At 39.5% G+C, this 12,586-nt stretch overlaps 1 protein-coding gene across 1 annotated transcript in view; it reads left to right on the top strand.

Annotated features, from left to right (window-relative positions):
* The window catches only part of ZMAT4 (zinc finger matrin-type 4), a 478,152-nt gene that overhangs the window by 273,403 nt on the left and 192,163 nt on the right, over positions 1–12,586 (top strand). Inside the window, exon 4 of the mRNA XM_056116778.1 lies at positions 4,021–4,177. Within this exon, the coding sequence (XP_055972753.1) occupies positions 4,021–4,177 (157 nt within the window). The remainder of the gene's footprint in view (positions 1–4,020; positions 4,178–12,586) is intronic.

A 12,586-nucleotide genomic window follows, 5' to 3' on the forward strand; every position in this document is an offset into this window, starting at 1 on the left:
GCCAGGAGTGATTTCTGGATGCATGAGCCAGGAGTAACCCCTGTGCATCTCCTGGTATGACCCAAAAAGCAAAAAAAAAAAAAAAAAGAAAGAAAGAAACTTTATTTCAGATGTGCTAACTAAACAGATTTATGAGATTTATGATAAATACTGAGAAAAAATGGGTTAAATAAGAAGCAAAAAGCAAAAAGCATTATAGGAATGAAAATGACTTAAAGATGAAAGTTCACACAAATAAGCTTAATTTACATTAACGGTATTTTTGCCTTACGATTGGGAAAGCATGAATTAAATTCAGGACTATATTTCCTTGAGTATAATACTCACCTGGCTCTTTCAGGGTCAAAAGAATGAGACCCGTTGTATTTACCGATTTTGGCATATTGAGTACCCCATGGAAGTGATCACACTTCATTCAAATGAGAGAAAGAATCCAGAGTTCTGACCTCCATCGATGGTCAAGAATCAGGGACGCTGTCTCATTTGCCAAGGCGTTGAAAATCAGATGGGCTGGACACGTAATGAGATTTGGAGACAACTGCTGGACTAGAGCTGTTACTGACTGGATTCCACGGATGTCAAAAGATCGCGTTGCTGCCCACCTACAGACTTCTTCGTCAAGACCCTGAATGATCGGTTTGAGGCTCTTTGTGTTCCTAAAATGAGCAAATGCCATTGGGTTATACTAGTACATGACAGGGATGAATGGAGACATTACTGGTGCTTGCTCGAGCAAATTAATGAATAATGGGATATCAAGAGATCAAGTGATTAATACTCTCCGATCATATTCTTTCTACCATCTTCAGTTATTTTGGTCTCATTCTCCTTTATAATCAAGAGCAGAGTCAAATTCATCCAACTATTTAGTACGTCCTTAAAATGTGTTGAATGTGTACTTAACATAACTCTTTTATCATTGCCCAGCTCAAAGGCAGTTACTAGTCACAGAAACAAGTTCTGAGTACACTTGACATTATGATCTCAGTCCTTATGTCTGAATTTTCAGCTTTTTACAGATATGTCTAAATATTAATGCTCTAGAAACTAGGAACTGATTCCCACAGAGAGTTCACTGGAAGTGCCCAAAATGTTGGAGGTGACATAAAGTACCCAGTAAGATCAGGAGTCACTGGTAAAATCTACATGAACACCTGAATGACATCTCATTAAAGCAGTTGTCAGACAGTGACTGAAGCCCATTTCATTTGCTTAAGAACACTGGACCCTTCATCCATAATCTTGGGAAGTTCAGATTCTCAGTTCAGATATTGTTCTGTTCATTAAAAAAATCAGTTGTAAGCTAACTGGTTCAGGATATTTTTGTTTTTGTCTAAGAAAATGTTTATGAAGAAGACAGATAATGACGTAAATAGTTTTATTAAGAAAAGATACTCATTCCGTGAAGAACGTGGACTGCCTGTGTGTGAGTGTGAGCGTGTGTGTGTATGTGTGTGTTTGAGAGAGAAAGAGAGAGGGAGAAAAGGAAGGAAGAAGGAAGGAAGGTAGGATAGAAGGAAGAAAGAAGGAAGGGAGGGAGGAAAGGAAGGAGGAAGGAAAGGAGGGAAGGTTTGAAAAAGGGAGGAAGGGGGGAGGGAGAGAGGAAGGAATGGAGGAAGGAAGGAAGGAAGGAAGGAAGGAAGGAAGGAAGGAAGGAAGGAAAGAAGGGAGGGAGGGAGGAAGGAAGGAAGGAAGGAAGGAAGGAAGGAAGGAAGGAAGGAAAGAAGGGAGGAAGGAAAGAAGGGAGGGAGGGAGGAAGGAAGGAAGGAAGGAAGGAAGGAAGGAAGGAAGGAAGGAAGGAAACTTCAAATTCTAAAACTGGACACCAGCCATTCCAGAGTGGAGTGTTAATAGAGAGAAGATAAATTATGACCCCAATATCCTAATTTGGGGTGCTGGCAGAATATTTCCTCAAACATATACATTTTAATATATAATAAATGGAGGGGACACTGTGGTTAGGCACTGTGGGAAGGGGAGTAAACAGAGGAAGCTGAGGCTTTTTAACTCCAAAGATCCTAGGTGTCTTCTCGCCCTCTTGCCACTAAAATGTGGGCTGTCTTCCTAGGTCATGGACATACAGGCCTACACACACACACACACAGAGGAATACACCACCACAAACAACACTATGACTTCACCCAAGAACAAATTCTTATTAGAGGTATTAAACACTAAAACCTTAAGAGGAAGAAATTGGTTTTTCAACTGCCACTTAATTTACAAGATAACACTTTCTTCAGTCATTAGTCAAGTTTTTATTATGCAGAAAATTCACACTATTCCCATCTCTTTTTTCTCTCTATTCTAGTTTTTACTTTTGGGGTAGGTGCCATGAATAAGAAAAGGTGCTATTGTGGGGCCAAATACTCAGAGTTGTGTTTTAATAGATACTTTGCTATTGTTATTCTATTACAGAGTAGATTAACTCTGAGTGTCAGCTTTACACAAGATTTCTAACTAGGGCAAATGAGAACCATTGGATTAATATATTTTTTAATTTTTTAATTTATTTTTTAAATTTTTATTTATCAAATCACCATGAGAAAAGTTACAAATCTTTCAGGTTTGAGTCTCGGTCATACAATGGTCAAAAACCCATCCTTCACCAGTGTATATTTTCCACCACCAAGATCCCCAATATAACCTCCACCCCATCCCTCCCCATGCCTGTGAGGCAGATGATTTCCACTTAACTCTTGCTTTCCTTTGATTACATTCATTATTTTGACAAAAGATGCACCATTATTATTTGAAATTTTCCCCCAATAAGCAGACCTGCTGAAAAGGCATTGTGAAATAATTTGTTTTCTACTGCTGGTTATGAAGACCACATGATGTCACACAGTCTTGATTTCTGATACTTTATTAAGTCTGGAGGGATTTCTGCCAAAAGCCACATAGTTCTGAGATTGGTGCCTTTGGGTCCATGGCGTGCCAGAGAGCCACTCATGGAGGGCAATTCATGGTCTCCGCGAGGCGGGAAGGATGTGCCAGTTCTCCCCCCATTCCATGAGGCCACAGTTGCCCTGTCACCACCGGCTCATTCCTGGCTGTCCAATAACCTCTGAGGGGCGGCCACTGTGCTGCTGAGGTAGGGGAAAGGCGAAAGAGACAGACACTCTTTCCCTGTGGTGGGGGAGGCTCTGTGCTGTAGCTTAATGCACAGTCTGTTCACATTTCTGCCGAAAGCTGCTGGGTTCCGAATTAGGTCCTTGTGCCTCTGGGACAATGGGTGTGCCAAAGAGCCACTCGTGGAGGGCAACTCGTGGTCTCGGTGGGGCGAGAAGGACCCCATTAGATTAATCTTTACCCAGTTTAAAATATGTAATTGATGGCCTGTCAGACAATAGCAAGTACACTTATTCTGGCAAGAGACTTTTTTTTCTGAATCATGATTAATTTTCATTAAGTCTTACACAAAGAAATAAAAAAATAAAGCTGGATGAAATGGAAAATTACACAAAATCTTAGAAAATTCAGCCAGCATGATCATCCCAGATTTGTGACATATTCATTAATTATGAAGAATGTTCCATTCTTAATGAAATCTTACAAAAAATCTTGAACACGTGGTGATATATTGAGTTGAGGCTAAAATTGGCCAAAGAAGAGCTAAATGTCAAATTATAATTTTTGCTAAATCACTCAGGCCATCTGAACTTTGCTGTTTACTTACTTTAATGAGCATAATAGGCGCAATTAGAGTCTGCTTTCTTCATGGTGGCAGACACTATGTTCTGTCACCAAATTATGTCCCTTTTTTCCTTTTCACAGCTCACATCTTACTTTTGTACTATATTCTCTCCTCCAGGACTAGCAGCCATTTAATAAATGTAGGTTGGAATAAGTAAATTTCACTGATGATTATATAAAGAGAAAATAATTTTGAGCACAAAGTCTAAATATCTCAGGAGGAGATCTGGGCTCATTTTCATTGAAAGCAGAATGAAATGGGGAAAGACAAACTTTGGCCCTGGGCTTCTCCCTGATGCTGTTTTCTTTTTTTCTCCCTCACAGGGAAATGATGCTGATATGGTGGATAAAAACAAGTGCTGCACACTGTGTAACATGTCTTTTACCTCAGCTGTGGTGGCTGACTCACATTATCAAGGCAAAATCCATGCGAAAAGGTTAAAGCTGCTGCTAGGAGAGAAAACCCCATTGAAGACCACAGGTATGTGTGTGAACAGGATCTCAGGGGGACTTAAGGCACAGCATTGTGCTGACTTCACTGGCATTCCCACAAGAGAGGCAGGTGTCAGAGGAGGAGCTGAGCTGTGGGTACTAATTGGAGACAGCCATCAGAATCTGAAGGGGCGGGTAGTTTGACCAACAGATGCTACTGTTGATCATGAAATCCAACTTCATGTGTTTATTCTCTCCACATGGTTTCTTGATATAAGTAATTCAGGAACTTTTATCTTCTGAAAGACTCTGTTTATTGGCCAGATGTTTTTCTATCGTGTTTATTGCATATTATGTATTATATAAGATACTATGTCTACTTTATGATGAACATGATTCTTCTCTAGCTTGTTTTCAAGCCCAAGTTACTCAAGAGTAATGGAAAGCACATTGCATGTGATAAGTAGATTACTTACCTATGGATTTATCATGCACAATATAAGGATAATTATATAAGACAATATATTATATATTATTATACTTATATAAGCTATAATTCTTATCGCTGAGAGGTCAGAGAGGAGGAAAAGCACAGTCTTTCAATATATTTTTGTTTGTAAACAATCTAATTCTGTTTCTGATATAGCATTTGTGTGTTCTTCATAAAAGTGCCGTCATAAGCCTGTTTAGCTTCTTAGTAAAAAATAAAATAATTATAATATTTCATTTGACCTTCTAATTAAAAATATTCTAAAGAAGTCCATAAAATAATGAAGTTAAAACACTATTAATTAATCAGGATAGATGATTTCAACAGGTTTACATTTTGGAGGGACAAAGAAATTATTAGTATTGCATTCCCAAGAAGCTGCAGGTATATTATATGGTGTGTACTCTTTCAACACTGTTCAACTTTAGCAGTGTATTTTGTCTTGCTGTCTAATGAATCATGCATAAAATGTGGGTGTAATTATTTTTTTAATGGTATTTTGGAAATTGAAGAAAGCCTACCACAATACTTGACTTTTATCCTCACCAGTACTTTTCTTTTAAAAAATATCTTTTACGTGGAAAATGGCAAGTAATTCTTTTACTCTAATTTTCTACTTAGTTTAGAGAATGTTGTTTTTATGAAGGTAACTATGACATTCAGGCATAGGATGGGGTTGCAATACACACGAAATCTGGAGACAAACCCAGCTTGTTTGAGGAACTCTGTATGTATTGACATTTGATAGGCAGTGACCCTGTTCAAACTCCTGATTCTTGCTCCCTCAAAGTTTGGAATTTCACCTTGTAACCTATTCTCCATCAAATATCTTAAAATAGTACTTCAAGAAGCAGTCACTGGAACATTTTACCTATTTTCTGTGATGAGTAAACCGGTCCATTTTTCTCTCTGCCTAAGCAATATTGCTATTAAATTTAATTTGGGGGTATAGTGATGGAAGTGGAGAGCCAGTCACTGTTTATCAAAGAAATTATCAACTAGGAAAGGCATTATTTCTGGAGGATGAAAAAGCACCACATGGAAAATAATAATTTGTGAATTATTACTCACAAATAATAGTTCTTTGTGAATTCAGATATATTCTGAAGATAACCATCTGGCAGTTTCTCTGAATTCAAATATCCTCAGATTTAGGAAATGCCTTGAACATGAGTTTTTTAATTACATCCATATATTTCACAGGAAAAAATCAAAAACACCTAAACCGTATGCTTTACTTAATGACTTTATCTATGCTGTCTTTTGAAATACCCCTGTTTTTACTGTGCCAAAAATTAGGTCACTGGTTAAGTGGAGAGGGAAGAAGAAGAGGGGAAATAGTACTAACAGCTTTTGACTTGGGCAGAAGAAATCATGTTGAAGTTTCACTGTACCAGCATTCCTTAATGCAGGGATCCAGGTTACACACTATCTTTGGTGTTTCTCTTCTTTGAGAGCTACTTTCAGCAGAAAAGATCTCAGATTGCAGCAACACCAGGCAAATAAATGTACCCTGGTTCCTGGGCATCAAAGTCATGCTGGCACATGCCTGACAGAGACCAGAGAAAGCAATATATCCAGCTCGAGTGAATATTGGATGCAAGAATCAGCAGAAAGGCATGTGGAAATGTAGCATGAGAGAGAGAGAGAGAGAGAGAGAGAGAGAGAGAGAGAGAGAGAGAGAGAGAGCTCTAATCCTGAGAGTCTAGGAGCAGAGAACATCACAGAGACTCAAGCAAGTTGGGAAACTTGAATTTCTGAGAGGTGATGACAGGGCCCTGACTTCAATTTTGAGGATCTGAAGAAATAAAAGTTTGTTAACAGAATAGTAGGGACCATCATTTAAGACAGTAGCACTGTTCTACAAGCAAAGTATAAAGATCAAATTCCCAGACCTAGAATTTTAGGTTTAGCCTTACTCTCAAGCCCAGATTAAATTACCACAAGTACAGAATGACTGAGGAATTGAGTGGCAACAGCAAAGAATACCCAATCTGGGTCATCCAGAACTGCAAAATACAAGCACTCAGGATCCTTTGAATAAACTCAGGATTCCTGCCATTTTTCCCTGTTGCGGAGAGCCAAGTCCAATAGCAGACCCTAATGCACTTCACCTTCTACACTGTGATGACCTGTTTTCTTCCTGGAACCGCTCTGCCTAATCAACCAGGTTGATTTGAAATTACTTTTGTAATGAAAACACAAAGAAAAAAAAAGAACATTTAAAAAGCAACCAACTGAATCAAGATGCAAAAGAGAAGCAATTCCCTTGTTCAGGTATGCTTCTAAGCTGCCCCTCCCCGAGGAGCAGACTCTTTAACTGTAGTGATTTCTGGATACAAATAATTGAAGCACAACTCATTGCTTCTGTTAGCTACTCCATCTGATGAGGGTGAGCGATTGGTGTCTGTGAATGATTACCTTTCCTCCTGCTCAAGATTCATTCTGATCAAGAATCAACTGAGTATCTGTAGGAATTAGTTGTTGTTGAAATTGCCTTTTCCAGATGAGTACACAGTTACTGGAATTTTTGAAATGCCATGCAGAGTTGCAAGGAAAAAAAAGAAAGAAATATAAGTTCCAGTTCATCATGGTTAGTGCGTTTCAGGATCTAATTCATGTTCTCATAGTTCATGCTATATGATTCCAGTGAGGAGAATTCTAACACTCACACTTTCTCACAGAGTCAGCAGATCTCTGTGTGGAGATATTTCCCAGGTTGGAGGTTAGATTTAAGTTCCCATTATCATGTTATTTGCTGCACTGTGTGAACATGTAGAGGAGATAAAGAGAGTAACTTTGGCAAAATCAATACACACCATAAAAATTATATTCTTGGAGGAAGAATAAATGAAGCAGGGATTATTTGTATGAAAAAAGAGATCACTCGGGTAAAATTGTCACAAGAAAGGGATTAATAATGTGCATACACGTGTGCTTCAATGAAACAGACACAGCTGAGTGAGTAGACATTTGGGAGTTCATCTGAGATCTTGATAAGGAAAAGATTAACTGTCAGACATATTAGATTTCTATAATGTAAACAAAAGGTAAATCCATTAAAAATGGGGAGGTGCTATGTTGCTTGCCTTGCAGCCACTAACCCCAGTTCTAACGCAGCATCTGCATATTGTCCACAAACTTCAGAAGTTACCTATAAGTACAGAGCAAGGAGAAGCTCCTGAGCAATGCTAGATATGGTCCCCAAAACAAAAAACTATCAAAAAACCCCCAAATCTATCAAATTAATATTTGAGAGAGTGTCCTTCTCTTCAGTTGCCACCCCACCCCTACTGCCATGAATATCACCTGCTTGAATTCATTTTAGACTCACTGTGGGCTTTGAGATAGAAAGAGTGAGACCTTACTATCTTTGCTAGCACTTACTAGCAAAGTTCTTTATTTGCCTGAACCTCCCTTACCAATATTTATGAGTGACTACCATTTCTTACATAAGTGTCTTTTCATGATTATTGAATGTGCTGACTAATAATTTTGAAGCATTTATAATGATACCACATAGTTGGAGCTCAATAAGTATCCCATCTATATACTAAGTTATGAAGCTATTTTTTTTTAATTTTTAAATTTTTATTAGTGAAACACCATGAGATACAGTTGTAGACTTACAAATTTTTGTGCTTGGTTTTCAGTTATACAATGATCAATACCATCCCTCCACCAGTGCCCATTTTCCACCACCATGGGTCCCAGTATCGCTCCCACCTCCCATCCCCCCCATCCCACCCTGCCTCTGGGGCAGGGCATTCCCTTTTGTTCTCTCTCTCGTTTTGGGTGTTGTGGTTTGCAAATTAGGCAATGGATGACAATCATGTTTGGTCTATAGTCTACTTTCAGTGTGCTTCTCCCATCCTGGGAGGATCTTCCCAACATTATTTATTTGGTGCTCCCTTCTCTATCTGAGCTCCCTTTTCCCCTAGCATGTGTGGCTGGCCTCCAAGCCATGGAGCAAAATTCCTGGTACTAATCCCGGCCACTCTTGGGCATTAGTATGAAGCTATTTTTTCTTCACCTACTTTGATCTCTCTTACATATAATTTTAAACTTAGAAAATGTTGTCTCTTATCCATTACTGCCTCTATCAAGTAAGTATATTTCATTAATTGAGTGTACTTCACTAAGTGTACTTATTCCTTCTTGCAGAAGAGACATGTCTACTTATTAGTAATGTATTCTTCTGCATTCACCTATAAGGCTTGACAGCTTTTTTTTCATGTGAAAGGGAGTCACAACAATATAATCTGATATTTACTTCTCCCTTGAAGATAAGCACTAGTGTACAAGTATGGGCTAAAGAATAAAAAAAATAATTAAAAACAGACACAGGTATCTGCCAAATGAGATGTGTCTGGGCAGAGAAAGGTTCTGGGTAGGCTCTCACAGCTACAAGAGGGAGATCTTATTTGAGCAAGCTTGAGTGGAAGGAAGAGAGAAATGGACCAGGTGTCCCCAAAGGAAAATAATTAAGGCTGTGTTTGCATGCTGGGCAATTTTGTGAATCTATGACAGGAAGATCCATAAAAAGAGATTGTCTGGATATTTAGGGTTTGATATTAGAAGTCACAGGGGAAGATGCATAGTCAGTATGGAGGCTTGGGGTGGAAACTAGATGAACTGTGAGACCAGAGTAGAGTAATGATCAGAGCAATCTAGACTTGAACGATTTGAAGGGAGTGTGGGCTGATAATTTATGGTACATCAGATATTTCAGATGAGAACTGAGCAGTGTGAATGCAAAACTTGAGATCCTCCTGATGGCATGATCCTGGAGATCCCAAGTGCTCCAGTATCCTGCAAGGCTGTGCAGTTTCTGATGCCAAACTTAGCAGATGCTCACATACGTTTCTGTCCTTAATCATGCAGAAGGATCAAGATTTTAGGGTCATGTCTGATGCCAAATATTCCTTCTTACTGAGTGGAGCCTCTATAGTCTTCAGTCTTGTCAGGCTTAATGTGGAATAGTCATTCATACTCTATGGAGCCGTCTGAGACCCAGACAAGTCACCGTTCTAAAACCAATGACACCTAAGTGAGCTTAAGGATAAAAGTAGGTCATAAAAATGTGAAAATTGAAATGACATCAATGGATATTATATTAAGTAAATTTGTAATTTGTGTGGGCTGGAGCAATAGTATAGCGGATAAGGCGTTTGCCTTGCATGAGACCGACCAGGCTGACTGGAGTTCTATTCCTCCACCTTCGATTCTTTCGCCCCTCTCAGAGAGTCTGGCAAGCTACTGAGAGTATCTCGCCCACATGGCAAAACCTGACAAGCTACCCATGATGTATACGATATGCCAAACACAGTAACAAAAAGTCTTCAATGTTACTGGGCCTGCTCAATCAAATTAATGAACAACGGGAAGACAGCGACAATGACAGTAATTAGAGGGCTTTCACTTGACCACCTGATCACTTGACATCCCATTACTCATCACTTTGCTCAAGTGGGCACCAGTAACATCTCCATTCGTCCCTGCCACGTGCTAGTGTAGCCCAATGGTGTCTGCTCATTCTAGGAATATGAAGAGCTTCAAACCGATTGTTCAGGGTCTTAACAAAGAAGTCTGACCATCTCGTAGGTGGGCAGCCACGCAATCTTTTAACATCCCATGGAATCCAGTTGGTAAACAGCTCTACTCCAGCAGTCATCTCCAAATCTCATTATGTGTCCAGCCCATCTGATTTTTGACGCCTTGGCAAATGAGACAGCGTCCCTGATTCTTGATCATCGATGAGGTTGAGACTCCATATTCTTTCTCTCATTTCAGTGAAGCAGGATACTCCAAGCATAGCTTTTTTGATTGCTCTTTGGGGGACCCGAGTAGCATTCTCATCCTGTTTTCGTAGGACCCAGGTCTTTGAGGCGCATGTTAATGCAGGAAGAACAGTGGAATTGAAGAGATGTGCCCAGAGCCGGAGGTTCTTCATCCTCTTAGCTATTTCTTCCATGCTCTTGAAGATGTTCCAAGCTGCTTTCTTCCTCCTATGCAATTCAGGTGCCAGGTCATTCGTCATGTTGACTTCTCGACCTAGGTACACATAACTGTTGCATTTGCAGACGTTAGTTCCATTGACAGCAAATGGAACATCAGGAACAAAACTGTTTCTCATAAACATTGTCTGTGAGATTCAGCTGTAGTCAGACCTTTCCACAAGCATGGTCGAAGTTGGCCAGCGTTTGTGCCACTTGGCTGTTGTTTGGTGTTATTAGAACAATGTCATCAGCAAAGTGGAGGTGGTGTAGTTGCGGACCGTCCATTTCCTTCCCATTCTAGTTATCGCATGACGTTCTCGAGGGTGGCACTGAAGAGTTTTGGTGAAATGGCATCGCCCTGCCAAAACCCTTTCTTGACGTCAATGATCACTTCCCTGTAGAATGGTGAGATCCTGGTAGTGAATCCGTAACCCAGCTCACAGAAGATACTGATGCATTAAGTTTGAACGCCCTGTTTGGATAGGGCTTTGATGACTGCTTCCATCTCAACAGAATCAAAGGCCTTCTTTAAATCAATGAAGGTTAGGCAGAGCAGCATTTTGAACTCCCGAGATATCTAAATGAGCTTGGTTATCGTGTGGATATGGTCGATCGCTCTGAATCCTTTGCACAAATCAGCTTGCTCGCATGGTTGTCCTTCATCTAGTGTTCTGCCAATCCTATTCAGGATGACTAAAATGAACAGCTTGTAGATGACAAACAATAGGCAGATCGGGCGGTAGTTGCCGATGTCGCAGATGTCTCCCTTCTTGTACAGTATTGCAGTCCTGCTGGTTTTCCAGTGGGACGGAACCTTGCATTCAGACAGGTAGCGTGTGAAGAGCTGAGCCAGTGTATTGATGAGTACTGATGGCAAATTCTTCAGGTGTTTGGGTCTGACCTTGTTTGGGCCTGGTGCTGGGGGCTTTAAATTATTTATTTTAGTTCAGAACCACTCACTAATCGTCCTGCATCCTATAAATGCAAATGTTACCTTTTGCCCTTAAGAGTTTCATATTTTAGAAGGTACCATATGTCCCTGCCCAACATAAGCAGCACACTTGAAGACAGGAGGAGGATATTAAGGAGCTATTGAAATGATAATATTTGGAGACTTTTGATAGTTTGTTAGAGAGTCATTTAGGTAAGAACCTAATAACTGTAGCCTAAGAGTTTTGTTAGACAGGATTCTCAATTTTCTTACAGGAATTCTTTATCTTTATCAAGGCTTCTAGTCTCAGCATTACTGACAGTTATCTACTTGATAGTTCTTGGTATGGGGTGGAGGGTTGTCCTGTATACTATAGGGTGTTTGGCAGCATGCCTGGCTCAACCCACTAGATGCTAAGAGAACATTACTAGTTGTGGCCATAACAAATATCTGTACACATTTCTAAAATTAACCCAAGTTGAGAAAATTCTATATTGATTCAGGGTTATCAGACAGCAGCCTTTGGACCTCTAGGACTGGTGACCTGCATGCTCCAATGATTAAAATAGCAAATTTTAATTTTTTAAAAATGATTAAAATACCAAATTTATATTTATCTGTTTATTTAAGTTTTATATTTAGATATAAATTTAATTGAAATTTTAATTGAAATTCCATGTGCATAGAATTCTAAAATCATACTCATCATTAGAGTACCTGTCTCCCCAGCCAGTGTTCCAACGGATCTTGTTTTCTTTTAATTATATTTTAACTTTTAAAAACTTGATTTAGGTATAATATTGTTAATGATGGTTTCCTGTGTTCATAATTCCAACACCATAGCTTTCACGTGTATCCATATCCCTTCCCCAAAGATTCCTGAACTCCTCCTTTCAATACCCTCTACCCCACCACCCCCAAAAACTCAAATCTCCTAATCTGCTGCCTTTGAACTTTTGTTGTTACCTTGCTGTGGGCCTTTAAATTCCACATCTGAGAGTGGATGTTCTATAACTACCTCTTTCCTTCTGACTAACT

Source organism: Sorex fumeus, unplaced genomic scaffold (assembly GCF_029834395.1).
Source record: "Sorex fumeus unplaced genomic scaffold, SorFum_2.1 ptg000033l, whole genome shotgun sequence".
Taxonomy (NCBI): Eukaryota; Metazoa; Chordata; class Mammalia; order Eulipotyphla; family Soricidae; genus Sorex; species Sorex fumeus.